At 40.8% G+C, this 17,359-nt stretch overlaps 1 protein-coding gene across 1 annotated transcript; it reads right to left on the minus strand.

Moving 5' to 3' along the window:
- Nucleotides 1-5,230: 5,230 nt before the first annotated feature.
- PRKAB1 (protein kinase AMP-activated non-catalytic subunit beta 1) lies at nucleotides 5,231-14,971 on the minus strand. Its single transcript, XM_088465339.1, has 7 exons — nucleotides 14,739-14,971; nucleotides 11,231-11,397; nucleotides 8,490-8,583; nucleotides 7,678-7,792; nucleotides 6,498-6,631; nucleotides 5,471-5,539; nucleotides 5,231-5,392 (listed from the first exon to the last, which is right to left on the minus strand). Exons 1-7 carry the CDS (start codon nucleotides 14,880-14,882, stop codon nucleotides 5,315-5,317), a joined length of 801 nt encoding a protein of 266 aa, XP_088321465.1. The 5' UTR covers nucleotides 14,883-14,971; the 3' UTR covers nucleotides 5,231-5,314.
- Nucleotides 14,972-17,359: the final 2,388 nt, after the last annotated feature.

Consider the following 17,359-nt stretch of genomic DNA (forward strand, 5'->3'; position numbering starts at 1 on the left):
AATTGCCATTCCTACCAACCACAGTAGGTAACCATTAAAGCACTATTTATTCTGGGGAATGTGAGTTTACAAATACAGCATGGAATGGCTCAGCAGAAGATTATAACAACATAACTATTAACCTTTATGAAACCACCTGTTTTATCCAGAATCAAGTATGGGATTTATTATCAAGAATGCTATGGACTTTGTGTTTCTTCGATAAGGTTTTTCTTCGTAATTTGGAGCACCAGTCTTAAAATCTATTAAAACACACTTAAATAGCCAACCCCAAGTTGTTTAACAGTGCGTTTAGTCATAATTGTAGGAAGAGAGATGTTGTGCACTATTATCCGTTTCTAGATTATACTTTCCATAACTCTTATGTCTGTTCTTGACCTTATTAAAGCAAGTGGCTTAAGGTAGAATGTAGGAGAAACTAATTTCTAATATTTCACAGTGATGGGGTGCATTATTCCTTATACCATGAGTAGTAGTATTTGACAATACACTTTAGATTTTATTTCTATTATGTTCTTGCACATTTTTATTTAAGTCAAATTGAGAATTAGTGACATAAAAGAAATCGCTCACCCAGCTGGGTTGTGTGAGACTTACAATGCATCCGGAAAATATTCACAACGCTTCACTTTTTCCACATTTTGTTATGTTACAGCCTTATTCCAAAATGGAATAAATTAATTTTTGTCCTCAAAATTCTGCACACAATACCCCATAATGAGAATGTGTAAAAAGTTTTTTTGAGATTTTTGCAAATTTAATAAAAAAAAAAACAAAAACAAAAAAAACACTAAGAAATCACATGTACATAAGTATTCACAGCCTTTGGCATGAAGCTCAAAATTGATCTCAGGTGCATCCCGTTTCCACTGATCATCCTTGAGATGTTCCTGCAGCTTAATTGGAGTCCACCTGTGGTAAATTCAGTTGATTGGACATGATTTTGAAAGGCATACACCTGTCTATATAAGGTCCCACACTTTGACAGTGCATGTCAGAGCACAAACCAAGCATGAAGTCCAAGGAATTGTCTGTAGACCTCCGAGACTGGATTGTCTCGACGCACAAATCTGGGGAAGGGCACAGAAAAATATCTGCTGTTTTGAAGGTCCCAATGAGCACAGTGGCCTCCATCTTCTGTAAATGGAAGAAGTTCGGAACCACCAGGACTCTTCCTAGAGTTGGCTGGCCGTCTAAACTGAGCGATCGAGGGAGGAGGGCCCTAGTCAGGGAGGTGACCAAGAACCACATGGTCACTCTGTCAGAGCTGCAGCATTCCTCTGTGAAGAGAGGAGAACCTTCCAGAAGGACAACCATCTCTGCAGCAATCCACCAATCAGGCCTGTATGGTAGAGTGGCCAGAAGGAAGCCATTCCTTAGTTAAAAAAAAAAAAAAAAAAAAAAGCACATGGCAGCCCGCCTGGAATTTGCCAAAATGCAAAAAAAAATGGTAGTTGCTCAGATCAGCTTAATTGCATAACACAGGTACTTGTAAAGGGCGGGGTTTACACTGAACACAGAAAGAGATTTGCCCTCCAGCACACTGCAGCAATAACAATACTTAAATCCTACATGATAATAGAGATTTAGAGGTATTAGTTACACACATTTGCAAATATATGAATAAGCGCCAGGCCAATCATCAAGGCTCCTCTATACTGGCGTCCCTAACATTAAGGGGGCTCACGTCTGAGAAGCAAGGCACCCCAAAAAAAATTCCAGCCAAGGGCCATCCCCAGGGCATCACATGAAAAAGGTGATAGTGAAGTATAAAGACAATATGTGTAAAGATAAATCAATAAGTGTTAATGAAATGATAAAGAATTAAAATGACATAAATAATGTACAAATAGAGAAGTGATAAAAGTATTCTATGTGAATTAAGTGGTGATGCCATGAGAAAGGCCCAGTCAGAACTCCCCCGGGGGCCCCACTCCCAAACTCTAATTGACACTTATTAATTTATCTTTACACATCTTTTCTTTATACTTCACTATCACCTTTTTCGTGTGATGCCCTGGGGCTGGCTCTTGGGTGGAATTTTTTTTGGGGTGCCTTGCTTCTCGGACGTGAGCCCCCTTAATGTTAGGGATGCCAGTATAGAGGAGCCTTGACGATTGGCCTGGCGCTTATTCATATATTTGCAAATGTGTATAACTAATACCTCTAAATCTCTATTATCATGTAGGATTTAAGTATTGTTTTTGCTGCAGTGTGCTGGGGGGCAAATCTCTTTTTTTCTGTGTTTGCCAAAATGCACCTGAAGGACTCTCAGACCATGAGAAACAAAAAAAAAAAAACTCTTTGCTGTGAATGTTTGGAGGAAACCAGGCACCGCTCATCACCAGGCCAATACCATCCCTACAGTGAAGCATGGTGGTGGCAGTATCATGCTGTGGGGATGTTTTTATGCGGCAGAAACTGGGAGACTAGTCAGGATAGAGGGAAAGATGAATGCAGCAATGTACAGAGACATCCTGGATGAAAACCTGCTCCAGAGCGCTCTTGACCTCAGACTGGGGTGACGGTTCATCTTTCAGCAGGACAACGACCCTAAGCACACAGCCGAGATATCAAAGGAGTGGCTTCAGGACAACTCTGAATGTCCTTGAGTGGCCCAGCCAGAGCCCAGACTTGAATCCAATTGAACATCTCTGGAGAGATCTGAAAATGGCTGTGCATCAACACTTCCCATCCAACCTGATGGAGCTTGAGAGGTGCTGCAAAGAGGAAGGGGCAAAACTGCCCAAAGATAGGTGTGCCAAGCTTGTGGCATCATATTAAAAGACTTGAGGCTGTAAGTGCTGCCAAAGGTGCATCAACAAAGTATTGAGCAAAGGCTGTGAATACTTATGTACATGTGATTTCTTAGGTTTTTTTTTTATTATTAAATTTGCAAAAATCTAAAAAAAAACTTTACACGATGTCATTATGGGGTATTGTGTGTAGAATTTTGAGGAAAAAAATGAATTTATTCCATATTGGAATAAGGCTGTAACATAAAATGTGGAAAGCGTGAAGCGTTGTGAATACTTTCTGGATGTACTGTAAGTAATCTTTCAGCTACAAGTAGTGCAGGGCTCAGGCTAGTTGAAGGGTGGACTTTGGACAGTGTAAGTGCCGGCTGCTATAACTAAAGGTCAATGTAAGTAGATAAGCAACACTGAAATATACTGGCATCTTTCATTTCTGCCATGCATGAGGTATGTCCTAAGAATGGAGACCATAGAGATAGTTACCTTTGTTACCCTAATATAACATGGGCTAATATTGCCATCAGAAGTCACAAGAAGTTTTGTGGCAATATAAAGACACAAAAACCCATCATTCTAGTTTTCCTAGTAATCATTTGTAATAGTAATACTTTGATAGCAATGAGCTTTGATATTAACTATAAGGCCTTATACATATAGGCATTGAAAAACAACCTTGTGCTTTGTTCCCACTTTTAAAGCATATTTTCAACGGATCCCTGTAGCGATGTGTAGTAAGAACCAAGCTTTTGACCTCTACTGCCAGTGTTAACACTTAAGCCGTGTACACACTAGCCGATATTATGAGCGATTGAACGTTATCATTCACAATATTGCCCGCTGTGTATGCCGTCAACGCACGCTCCCGCTGTTCATCGCCTAAACCTGCAGCCCAACCTGACGAGATAGTCAGGTGGTGCAGGTTCAGGGATAAGGGAAGGTGCCAGCACTGACTGATATCGTTCAGTGTGTGTGCGCTCAATGTCAGGAAAACACTAAACTATATAGTTCAGTGAGGATATAGTTTAGTCTGTATGCAGCTTTAGGCAAAACAAAAACCCATAAACAGCGCTAAATGAATAAAGAAATGCTACATAGTGCTGCTTAAAAGTAAAAACAGGGTAAATATATCATAACTTTTCAAATATAATAATTCATCAGTTATAATATGACTGTGCTTTGAAGGAAAAAAGATTATCACCTATCATTTCAGTGGTTTACATTTGGTTATTCGATATTGTCCAATTGTATTTACCTATACGGTTGTTCATTAAAAAAAAAAACATCCAATATTTGTTACTTATTATGGTTATGAATGGTGATCTTCATATTTTAACTGATGAATTATGGCTTTATATTTAAAAACTTATGATAACATATTTACTCTTTTTTTAATCTCAAACTGCACTATTTAGTAATTCTTTATCATTTAGCACAGTTTCATTTATTATAAGCCTGGGCTTGGAGGCTGACACCCACATTGGCAGTGCCTTCAGTGGATCATTGTATTTTTACTCAATTATTTGGTCTACAGCTACTAAAAGGTGCTTAGCCGGTGTTGCACATAGTAGAAGCACAGTGAAGTATACATATAACAGACAAGGGCAAAAAATAGTACTTTGTAAGTGAATGGAGTAGCTGATTTGTGTGCACACATAGATTACATACCACACATTAAAATGCAAACATCTAAGTATGGTTTTTGTTTTTTTTATATGTTTATACACATTTTGTTTAAAAAAAAAAAAAAGTATGTATAGATAAATACACTGTACATTAAAACACATGTATGGAAGATACTGTATGAGGTTTATGATGTTGGCAAGTGAAAAGGAAATATTAAAATCACATCCTTCTGTTCGTTTGAAGTCTCTCTGGGCACTCATGCATGATCTTACACATATCTAAGGCATAATTCAATTTATCCTATGTAATAGAGTTCTTTTGTGTAATAGGTGAATATCTGTTACTCGGTCAGAAAAGATGGGAAGTTCATCCTTTCTGAAATGCATCTTACAGAACTTATTATTAATTTTCTTATGAGAAGATACATGACCAGAAAACAAAATAAATAATCAGATGATTAAAAACTTGTAGGTTGGCATGAGCCATAAACCATACATATCAATCTTCAATAGTGTACCACTTGTAGCACCAGTCCTCTATAAATAGTGTACTCACTGCAGAGGTCTATTTTTTTTTGTCCATTATGAACCTTCATGTAGCCCTGATCCACTAAGTTATGTAAGACAATAGAGGCTGCAGGAAGCTAAACTTTTACTGAACTGCAGTCCCAAGCCCAATGCAGCAGGGCACGTAGAAGGCTGGGAAGTGCATAAACAATACCCAAGCATCTGTATTCCTACTTTCACCACGTAAATGTGCAATAAAAAACTACAGCAACTGCTGCACTGCCAATAGTAGATTTTTAGATAGTGAACCGTTATAATGCTCAATACACTACTGACAGCTATAGCTTATTTCGCAAATATTTAATGCATTTAATACGTAAAAAAGTGGAAAAGGCGTAAATATCAGTGAGTACAGTCTATGGATGCAGCTCATATTGGTTTATACAGCAATGTGGTTACATATTTCTTCTTGTAACGATGAGTAGCACTTAACACCATCACTCCATCCTAAAAGAAGTAAAAATACAATATAATAATTTTATTTTTTTACAAGATAAATTAATTCAATCACGAATATGTATTTACCTTAATGGAAAGGGCGTACAGGTGATTTAACATAACATGATTTGGTTCTGGGAGCAAAGCTGGATCACACTGCAAGACAAAACAAGTTTTTATGCTTGTTGAATATATACTGTACCTAATTTTCATGTAGGCCTTAAAAACTTATTTACACCTTTAGAGGACTAAAATAAATATTTCCTATCATTTTGGTGAATCTTAATTTGTGAAAAACATATACCAAACAAGTTAGTGAAGCTAGTGTACAATTAAATGAATACATTTTGTATTGAGATTGTCCCGGTGTTTCTGAAAAGGGAGCATTGTATACATTTGTAGATGCTGCTCAGTACTGGGAGCATCACTCTCGCATGGGTCTACCAGAAATGAGTGCAACTTTGCCAAAGCAGATAGATAGTAAAGGTCTTGCTGGTATTGTCTGTATTGTGAAGGGGTTGCTGTATAATGACTTAGGGATCTATTTACTAAGCAGTGTGTCAGCCAATCAGCTCCCAACTGTCATCTCACAGGCTGTGTTTGAAAAATGACAGTTGGGAGCTGATTGGCTGACACTAACACTGCTTAGTAAATAGACCCCTAAGTATATAGGCAACCTCAGATAACAATGAAATAAGATAACACTGCATTCCAGTATATTAAAAAGTGTACATGCCAGAAATTAAGTTAATAAAAAAAAAAATGTAACTCATGATAGACTGTCTTTAAATTCCGTATATGTTCATGCTATCCTGCTATTTTTATCACTTCTCTTCCTGGCTTATTATACTCTATATCTCTGCTGTATATCTAGATAGTCATATTAATTGTCCTGAAATATGACCCATCACCTGCACTATGGACAGTTTTTTTCTATGCTCTCCAAATTGTAGGTTGTTTCCAGGCAACAAAATACCCTCTCCTATGAGAAAGGCCCTGCTGAGCGCACCAGTGGTTAAAGCAATTCATTTTGTAACAATTACAAACCAGTCATCGCAAAAAGAAAATCCCATCCCCATTTATTACACATGAAGTCACTAGCCTATATACTTACTGAAATACCAGTGTCTTTATTTAGGATTACTTGAAGTAGATGTGGTGGGAGGATAGGAGGAGATTTGAAACGTTCTTCTAGCTTACAGTTATACGGTTCTTGTTGGTATGGACCAGGCGGTGAGCTGGACAACTCTGTTCATACAAGAAAGTAAAATGCACATGACACTTTATAGTGATCTCTGCTACTTGGATTTAATCACATCAGTAATGGTTATACACATAGGGGTATATGTATTAGGCTGTGGACTGCAGCCATTGGCGAGTCCTGTGCGAGGCTGTCTGATGATTTTAAGTAGCAGTCATTTAAAAAGACAAAATAAACCTGATTTTGCCTTTTAAATGACTGCTACTTTACAACATCTGGCAGCCTCGCCAATGGCTGCAGTCCACAGCCTCATACATACTGTATATACTCCATAGTCCCTAATAAATAGTGCTGGTTACCAATTTACAATACATCCTGTACTTTCTCTTTGCTTTTAAACAGAATTAGGTCTTAAATCTTCCCCCATTAGGACTTAATGAAAACTCCCATAAAGAAGTGCTACCACTTTTTGGATGTGAGTGAGAGACGTACTCACATTACGTTTTGGACTATTCGTTTCATAGCACATTAAAGAGACTTTGGGAACACCAGTGTGTACAAATCTTAGACAGTATAAGTGATATACTGGATAAAAATGAAGGAAATGGGGTCATTTTGTTGTCAATAAACCTTAACTGTACCTCTACTAATAAATCAATGTAGGCTTTTGTGTTAACTTTGTAAGCCCCTGGTTTCATCCACAGGCACGGTCTGTCCACTTACTCTATGAATTGTAAACCCTGTGCCTGAGGCAGATGAGCAGGTGGGGGACAGATGTATAGTGCAGGTTACAGAAAATATTCAGTATTGCAGGCAAAATAGACACCCTGCTCTATAGAAAACACAATAATAAATGGGCTGTCTATTCTTTTGAAATGTAGTAAATATTTCACATGCAATTAATTTGCACACAGGCACTACAAGGCGACTGGTATGTGGCTGATTGACAGATTGCTTGCAGGACAATCCACTCTACAATGGGCACTGTCATTACTATCATAGCGAGCAACTGGGCATATGGATCCATTTGCAGCTCAATTAGAGAAGTCTATGTATAGTACATATAAATCATATATGGATGGATAATTCATACCTGACACATCAGAGCCTTTCTGAGAATCAACCATTAAGGCATCAAATACTTCAAAATCTGTTTTCTTCACATTAATGACATTGTTTATAGTGCCAAGCTGGCTGGTTACTACTGGCTAGACAAGGAAAGAAGTAGAATGTTAGAATTGTAGGTTGTAGTCATTATGAACATCTGTACACAAAGGAAACATTTTATAAGTGTTATAGATTTAGGCTTATAAATTTGAACCTCAGATGAGGTCTATATTCCACCTAATGGGGGGGGGGGGGGGGATTCAATTAGCCGCAGTCAATTGATCCCCCAGGAGCAAATCAATGGGCCCCGAAGCCGGAAGTCAATCTTCAAGAGACGGGTTGCAAAAAAATCCCTGTTAATAAGCCCCATTTTTGTGATTCACGGCTGCGAAAACACATAGATCCGTGATCATGGATTCTATATGTTTTCGCCCGAAAATGTATACTTTTTGGGCTCATAAAACGGGGCTAACTGAATAGCACTTAAAAAAAAATGCAAAAAAACTCCCATTTTTCACACCTGAAAAAATATTGGGGCTAATTTAATTCCTCTCTATATCGGAATTGAAAGTTCATAGGGAACACTGGCACCTGTTCAGCCTGTGTGAAACAGAATCAGTGGTAAGTGCTTGGTGTGGGACCAACAAATAGAGTTTGCAATATAAGTTTCATTTGTTTTACAGTTTAACTTTTGGGGAGAGCTATTCTTTATGCTCCATACATATAACTGACAATTCATACTGTAACACTTCAAATTTACCAACCCATTAACAAGAACAGAACGGAAACTGAAAATACCTCAGAAGAATCATGAGTCCACTGGCCATCTACAAAAAATTTGTACTGATGTTCACCTTCTGGAAGATCTAATATTGCAACAAAGTTGTTGTGGCTGTAATATAATAGATGTGTTTTAGGAGACTAGAAGAATAAACAAATATTACATATCATATACAGTCCAAAGATGTGTTGGGTATACTGGGAATAACTTAATTTTTCTTCTTTACTCATACAAATTGTACAGCCATGGCCAAAAGATTTGAGAATGACAAGTATTGGTTTTCACAAAGTTTGCGGCTTCAGTGTTTTTAGACCTTTTTGTCAGATGTTACTATGGTATACTGAAGTAAAATTACAAGCATTTCATAAGTGCTCCCAGATTGTTTGGGGCATCTGGAAAAACGCTTGTCCGGAGAAGGAAAGGTGAGCGATACCATCACAGTAAAGCATCCTGAGACCATTCATGTGTGGGGTTGCTTCTCAGCCAAGGGAGTGGGATCACTCACAATTTTGCCTAAGAACACAGCCATGAATAAAGAATGGTACCAAAACATGCTCCAAGAGCAACTTCTCCAAACCATCCAAGAACAGTTTGGTGACTAACAATGCCTTTTGCAGCATGATGGAGCACCTTGCCATAAGTAACTTAAGTGGCTCAGGGAACAAAACATCGAAATTTTTGGTCCATGGCCAGGACACTCACCAGACCTTAATCCCATTGAGAACTTGTGGTCAATCTTCAATAGGCGGGTGGACAAACAAAAACCCAGAATTCTGACAAATTCCAAGCATTGATTAGGCAAGAATGGGCGGCCATCAGTCAGTGTGTGGCCCAGAAGTTGATTGACAGCATGCCAGGACGAATTGCAGAGGTCTTGAAAAAGGGTGAACACTGCAAATATTGACTCTTTGCATTAACATAATGTAATTGTCAATAAAAGCCTTTGACACTTATGAAATGCTTGTAATTTTACTTCAGTATACCATAGTAACATCTGACAAAAAGGTCTAAAAACACTGAAGCAGCAAAGTTTGTGAAAACCAATACTTGTGTCATTCTCAAAACTTTTGGCCATGGCTGTGCTTTGTATATATTTTAATTATTATTTATTTTATTTTTTTGGAAAGGTTCAAAAGGTTACATTCACACAAGGGCCATACCCATTCACTTTCCCCAAACTTAGTAGCTAATTTCCACAAGTATAGATGTATCCACATACACACAGTGCCGGATTCATCCCTGTGGAGGCCCCTAGGCAGACGAAATCTCGGGCTTCCCTCGCAAATTATCTTCTAATAAGTCTTTAATTTTACCAACCAACAATTTTAAGAAACCGTACGTAGGTTGCACCAAAATCAAACTGACAGAAGATGAGCTTTTAAGAAAAACTGTACTGCGAATCTGATCTCTATGATTTATGTACTTTAAGTTGTTAATGGGTACATTACATTAATACAGTATTTTCTCTATAGAGTCTTTAATGTCAAGTTTTCGTTTCTTTGACTTGATTAATTTTTTTCTATCTTTTGGAAACAAATTAAGAAAGCTTGATTGTAATTTCTTTCAAAACCAAATCAATATTATTTTGATCAGTTGTCGCGGGGCCCATAGGCTGGTGCCTACACTGTCTATTTGGTAATCTGGCACTGCATACACCTTATCCTCAAATCACGCCAAATGGCCAGAGACTTTGCGACTTAGCCGCGCAATGTGTTTTTCTTAAAATATGTGTGCTATACCAATCCTAAGTACTTAGTATAATAATAGCCACTTACAACACAACATTAAAAAAAAAAAGTACATCAGAGTGAAAAAGGCAAAAAAGACAGAGGACCTACAGTACAGGACTTCTGTCTTTTCCCAGATTACGTATGCAAAATTTGGGAATAAGCACTCAAGCGTGGGAATCTCCTTCCGTGGGTAGGCTTGTAAGTCATGCCATATGGTGCAAAAAGGATAGCTGTACAAGGACACATGTATTGATTTACAAAGTACGTATATTTTTTAGTACAATGATACATGCAAGTAAAAGGATGGCTCTTTTTTTTCCTTTCATTTTTATTTACCAGTTGGCTCCCCCTATAACAAGCACTTAAAAATCTAATGTAAACTGGATGTCACAATAAATGGCAAGCAAGGTATTAGAGTCAGGATGTCTGGATATATTAATGAGGGTTGCCAAAAAAAGCCAGATTCAGACATCATGGACTGAATGTAACAGCTTGCGAATATCTAATGCAGAGATATATGCGAGTCTCCCAATATTTTTTTGTTAGCCTGCCTGCCATTGAGGTGATATCCTAGTAACGTCACTGGACTTCCCTCTATAATTTGGAAGAGCTGTGCACTATTTAGTAACAGTGTACAGTATTTAATATAACATTACATTTTTAACTCTGTAGTAGTAGAGACAGGGCACAATGACTGGACTGGCCTCACTGTGAAAGAGCACAGCTGCCATGCTTTTAGGCTGTTAGTAAATGTCCCAATGATTAATAAGGGTTATGATGGTTTCTTCATCCACCAAACCATCTCATTGTCTATAGAAACGGCACTTAAATAAGCGTACTAAGTGTCATTCTTTTGTCTAATACTAAACTAACTATTCTAGACTTATGTACTCATGTATAATATATGACATACTAATGTATATATTTCAAAGTCCATGATTTGGTGTGTGAATACTGATTTTAGAAATGGATGAAAGGGGAATGGTTTTATTATGTATCTCCAGAAAAGTAAAGGTTTAGCAATGTACCTTCTAATAAGAGGTATTTTCCCCCAATTATTAAATGACCCAGATAAGTAAATCTCTTTCCCGCCTCCAGTCCAGCGAAAGACAGTTGGTCGCGCTTGAGTTGGTGCTTTATCATTTACTTCTAAATCATGTTGCCATGCTAGAAATTCATCTTTCTCCATGGGAGCCTGCAAGAAAGACATGGGTAATAATTCATAAAGAAGAGTATATCTGACAAATATCCAAATGAGCGTTAAAGGCAGACTTCACTGTATACAATATTAAAAGAATTTGGCATGTATGACTTAGAATAACTAATCCATGCTATGACCAATTTGGTGTCTGCAGCAATGTCTAGCTTCTCTCTACAAGTTGTTCTTGGTAGGCAAGAGCGACCATAGGCAGATTTTACTGTCTGATGGAAAGCGAGGTCTTCAAAACATAAAACACCTGACTGCCTATGTGGTGGTCATATTAATCCATTAGTGCTACATGTAGCAAACATGTCTTGTTCAATTCTATATTTCGATCACATCAGTTACAAAGGTTTTCACAAATCCCATTCTATAGGTGGCTCTAGTCAACAGTTAGTCATTATCTAACATCAATATTCTGTTTCCTAACTGGCCAATTCAGTCCACCATTTACTTAGCAATGGTTTAGTCTCTGAACATGCTTGGTATAACTTAGTTCTATTTTATTTCCTTTGCCCCACCACCAAATCTGACATGCTCTTGATCCAAGCACCCACCACTTCTAGGCTTTCCCCCAACAATGAATGGCTATGTCGAGGACACAGTATTAACGTTGAAATGTCAGATAGAGGAAGATTGTTTTCTATAAGGGTCTAACACTTTGACAGGCCTTACATCATTACTCTGCGCTAGGAAGTCCTAACTCCTTCCACTATCTAGTGTCCAGTCTATAGCCTTCATTCAAATGTCCACAGTAGGTAAGGAGAGGGGGAAAAATGTGCTCCAACTGTAATGAAATGCAACTCAAAGCTGCACTGCCATCTATTGAAAATGTTTTACTAAAGTGCTCCTGCCCCTAATCCCAGTTTTTCCAGTGCTTCATTCTTCTTACCGCCCCTGTCCAAAACCAGAGAAGGAACAGTGAGGTTTGTAATCCGTTCACTCAATTATACTGGGACTCAAGCTAGGGAAAGCAGAATCTTAGAAAATATTACATTTGGTGGTAATACAGCTTTAAAAAAAAACAACTGGCTTTGAATCAAAGTGCAAAGCACAAATCGATTAGTAGTTAAGCCTTATACATAAGATCACTGGTCATGAGTCTGCCAATGTACAGTATGGTTAAGAGATGAGTGTTATATAGTGGAGTTTTGTGCTGCCACAAATCATGGCATTTCCTAGGTTTCCATTTTTGGAACTTCAAGATAATCAGTATTTATATAGAACATACACACTATGCAATCTTATGGACGACGACACAATATATCGTGTTGGAGCATTATATCCAATTAATCTCTTCTCCTGTACACACTATGCAATCATCATGTAGATCACTGGCAGCTCAGGTGATGTTTTCAGAGGAAAGATTGGACCAAAATAACTGGTGGTCATGCGGTTGAGCATACACACTACACAATGTGCACCACATTGTTCATGACATCTTCCCATCTGACGTGCAACATATCATGATGTAAACAGGAGATGAAACAACGCACGATTGAGCATACACACTTAGTGTTCCCTCTAGCTCCGGCGGGAGGCAGGGCGCCGAAGCTAGAGAGGGCATGCCCGTGCGCGACCGAGAAGGGGGCGTGGTCATCGGAAAAGGGGGCGTGTCTATAAGACGCGTCCCCTTTTTGTCACTCTTAGGGGCGTGCCCGGCCCTTACGGACACGCCGGGCAGCCCCCAAGACCTGCAAACAGGAAGAATAGATGCCGGGCGCATGCGCCCGGCGTCTATTCTCCGGCGGTGACCGGGTCACCGCATGTTTCTCCACCCGCGGGACACTGCGTCCCGCGGGTGAGAACGGCTCCCGCAGGCTGTGAGGGCAGGGCGCTTTTTGCCCTCCAGAAGGAGGGCAGGGTGCTTTTTGCCCTCCAGAAGGAGGGCAGGGCGCCGCGCCCCGCTAAAACAGCATAGCGGGAACGCTACACACTATGCGATGTGGACAAAATATTCCAATATGCCTCAAAATGGCATATTGTAAAGATATATCGCCTAATGTGTACCCAGCCCAGGGATGTATCTATAATGGGTGCTGGGACCCCGCACCGCACACCCTGCACCCATAATATTACTTACCTCTCCGAAGTCCCACGTCAGCGTGGGGGTCCAGTGCTGTAAAACGACTGAAAAATGGCCGCGGTGGCCATTTTCCCGTTGTTTGCGCATGCACAGTACAGGGAAAATGGCCGCCGTGGCCATTTTCCCAGTGACCTGTGCATACACTATAGATTCTGGGCACACTCTAGTGCCTTGAGTCTATAACACCGACGCTGGCCGCACACAGCTCAGTGCGCTGCTGGGCGGAGAGGAGGGGGTTCGTGTCGGAGACTGCACACTGGCCCCCTCCTCTCTCTAAATGCCCCTGACCCAGCCAAACTGCCTGGTATTGGCTGCAATAGTACGTGTGCAAATTTCTATAGATGAGTCCACATACACCTATCCTACAATTGTTTCAAATAGCCCCATTTGGCACACCACAGGCTTTGTGACTTAGCCGAGGCAAACCTCCTTCCAGAGACTTTCACAAAATATGGGTCTTCTTTGCATCACTGAAGCCACAAAAGTACAATGCGGGGGTACCCTGAATACTGACATTGCGTGTAATGTGTACAACTCATTTGCTAATCTGAGTAAAGAGGCAAAAGACAGGTCCAATGACCCTTGCCAAACACAGTTATGCTTAATCTGTGACTTTATATCTATTACTTTGCAACAAAAAAAAATAATCCTAAATAGAATATGTATGCAGCTACAATGTAACATTCTGGAAAAAGTATGAAAGTAAGCAATTGCTACCCATTGGAAGAGCTTCTAAGCCGCACCAGGTGACTCACTATATGGCGCAATAAGGACGAGCGTATGAGGGCACATCTGTATGTAGGCAGGCATTGCCTTTCCACTTTTGACATAATGAATGGATTTTCTGCATACTGATTGATTAAACAAACAAGTCTGGAAAAAAAAAAACAATCACTGTCTCCACAAAGCATGCTTTATACACAGAAAGTTGACTCCTATTAAGCTTCAAATATACTAAACACATGTTTAACCCAATCACGGTCCTTCTTGAACTGTAATGTTGGCTGTAACAATATCTCACGCTGCGCTAAATATATCACGAAAGAACCCTGTGTAGAAAGGACTGCACACACGATTCCTGGGCTCAGGCAGAGGACCTTGCACTCTTGCAGTAACACACTGCTCAGGTGTCTGTGCCAGTCACTCACTGCAGCCAGGACTCAGCGCTGTCAGCAATGTGTGTGCACTCCGCGGCCTGGCAGCACTAGCATGACACGGCCCCAGCTGGGCATAAAAACAGCCGCCTCACCTTGTTCTCCTCGGCCGGGTACATATCCGCGTCCTCCGGACTGTCCATCAGTATCTTAGCCCTGTCATCTCCTTTCGTGGCGCCCCCGCTGCTGTCCCTTCGCCCCTTCAGGGGACCGGGCCGCTCGCTGCTGGTGTTCCCCATGTTGTGATTAGAACGAACCGATGACTACAGAGTAACCTGCTCCTAAAGGACTTTGTTTATGTGTCTTTGCTGCTTCCGGCTCCTGTTTCCGGCAGCGCTGGAACGCATTGCGTTTCACGCCTCCCTCTGGGCGCTATTACTGTATATACTATACAGAGGCTGGGGATGCTGTGCTGACAGAATTGGGTGGTAAAGGTGACAGTAATCAGCTTCCTAATAATGAACCTGAATATTGTGTGGGTTTTCAATAAAGGCTCCTTGTCTGGAATCGTATTTTTTATTTTTTTCATTATCTCTTATTAGTGCTTCTCATCCCTATTATATGGGCATGCACCACTTTAAGGTACACAATATTACCAACACCTCATCTATATATAAAATGAAGTCCCCGGTTTAAGGGTCTGCCTGTTTGTTCGGTCTAATCTCTTAAACCACTGGACGGAGTTTGATGTCATTTTCACTACTCTACAGCATTGATTGAGGAAGGTTTTGGTGTATGAGCCATTCATCTGTAAGAAAAGGGAGCCGAGCAGTCACGATTTTAGTGAAGCAAAGTCACAGAAAAAAAATATTGCATCAAGTTGCTGTATAGGAGCTGGCCAAGGTGCTGAAACAGCAAGAGACCGTGGGAGCCAATCAGAGATACCAATGTGCCCTGTTGCTTAGAAACAGCCTAGAAAGGAGAGGAAGTCAGGGACTGAGCAGGGTCATGTCTGAGACAGAGAGTGAGAGACAGCCTCCAACAAACCCATGAAGATCCCCTGATTCAGACACAGTAGCCAGGAAGGATCCAGGGGAGGCATAGCTATCAGGAATTTTTTTTAAAAAGTAATCAGAACACCATCAAATGATTTCCATTTGATGGTAACAAACATCGACCACCACCATCAAATGGTAAAACATTCCCATCGGAACAAAAAAACATTGATGGTTAGTAACCATCAGATTCCGATGTCCATCTCTACTCTGGATCTGCAGGAGGACTTTGGTCACCACTCCTCCACTGGGAAGTGCTCTGTCTCCAGAGTGATGTTCCCGCTCAGCCACACGTCCTCAGTGAACAAGAGGCACCTCCAATGGAAGTCAGTGCTGTTCTTGGACAGTGGCACCACAGCAAGGAAGCCCAGGAAATACAGGGTTATTTGTCCAAAGAGGATATAGCTCATCGCAGCTGGGGAGGGGTTGCAAATGGAGGCTGCGGAAATATGCACAGGTGCCCTAGCACTGGGGACATGCTGTTAATAATGCTTACGGTCATAGGCGTAACTACCGTAGGTGCAGGGGGTGCGACTGCTATGGGGCCCGGCCCTCCCCCTGCACCTATGGTGCCAGGCCTCGGTCTTCGGCCCCGCGCTACCCCCCCTGCACCCTCCTCACTGCCCTCTCCTCGATTTACCTGTAGCCTGCTCCGTGGTCACGGGCCCCCCTCCATGGTCGCGTCATCCCAGTCGGCTTCGCCTCTGGCTCTCCTCATTGACTGATACTGGGTAGAGGCGTGGCCTCCTCCCAGCATCAGTCAGTGAGGAGAGAGAGATGGAGCCGACCGGGAGAGTGTGCCTGCCCAGCGCAACCACGGAGAAGGGGAGTCGAGAACAGGGGAGTGACATGATCCTCCTGCCCTTCCCAGCACATCCCAGTGACTGAGCCCCAGCCAGCTGCAGGGCAGCAGCAGTGGGGGTTGTGGTGACACTTGTGAGATGCAGGGGGCAGGAGTGAGAAGCAGGGGGTTGTGGTGAGATGCAGGGGGCTGTGGTGACATGGCGTAGGTTGTTGTGAGATGCAGGGGGTTTGGCAAGATGAAATTGCAGTGCACACACATAATCAGCATTTGCTGAAGTGTTCTTCAGATATTAAACAACTAAATTTAAGTCATTCACCAGACTAAAGGAGATAAAATGTAATCACCTTTATCAAGATTTCATTCTTGTAGCAGCAATAGCATAAATATCTCTACCACCAAATACTATTTAAGGCCATCTGATGATAGCATCATTAAGTCCAGCTGTAACAAGTAAATATTACAGCTACATTTACAATATACGCCATTCAAACCACACTCATAACAATCATATTTGAAGTGCCACAAATATACATATAAAATAAAAATAAAGGCTTTAGAATAGAATCTAATAAGAACACAATACATTTTAGTCAAGTAATCAGTGACTGCGTGCGTACCATAGTGGAACATATCACGCTTCTGGTTTCGGAACTAAGCCTGAAAATAACATAATACCATATAGGGCAGAGGTTCCCAAATATGGTCCACAAGGAACCCCAACAGTTCAGGTTTTAGAGATATCCATGTTTGAGCACAGATGGTTGAATCAAATTGACTGAGGTACTAATTAAGTCATCTGTGGTCAATCATAGATAACCTTAAAACCTGGACTGTTAGGGAGCCCTGAGTTTGGGAACCTCTGATATAGGGCATTCCCCACCCTCAAGTAGAACTAATGCTGGGCATACACTATACA

This window comes from Taudactylus pleione, unplaced genomic scaffold, assembly GCF_031769625.1.
Source record: "Taudactylus pleione unplaced genomic scaffold, aTauple2 ptg000062l, whole genome shotgun sequence".
Classification (NCBI taxonomy): domain Eukaryota; kingdom Metazoa; phylum Chordata; class Amphibia; order Anura; family Myobatrachidae; genus Taudactylus; species Taudactylus pleione.

Bases quoted from the DNA above. Each gene is read 5' to 3' on its own strand.
- PRKAB1 (XM_088465339.1), bottom strand. From the start codon at position 14,882: ATGGGGAACACCAGCAGCGAGCGGCCCGGTCCCCTGAAGGGGCGAAGG. The intron at 11,398-14,738 runs GTGAGGCGGCTG...TCTTTCTTGCAG, and splicing joins ACCCGGCCGAGGAGAACAAG to GCTCCCATGGAGAAAGATGA. The intron at 5,540-6,497 runs GTAAGTATATAG...TTTGTCTTGCAG, and splicing joins ATAAAGACACTGGTATTTCA to TGTGATCCAGCTTTGCTCCC.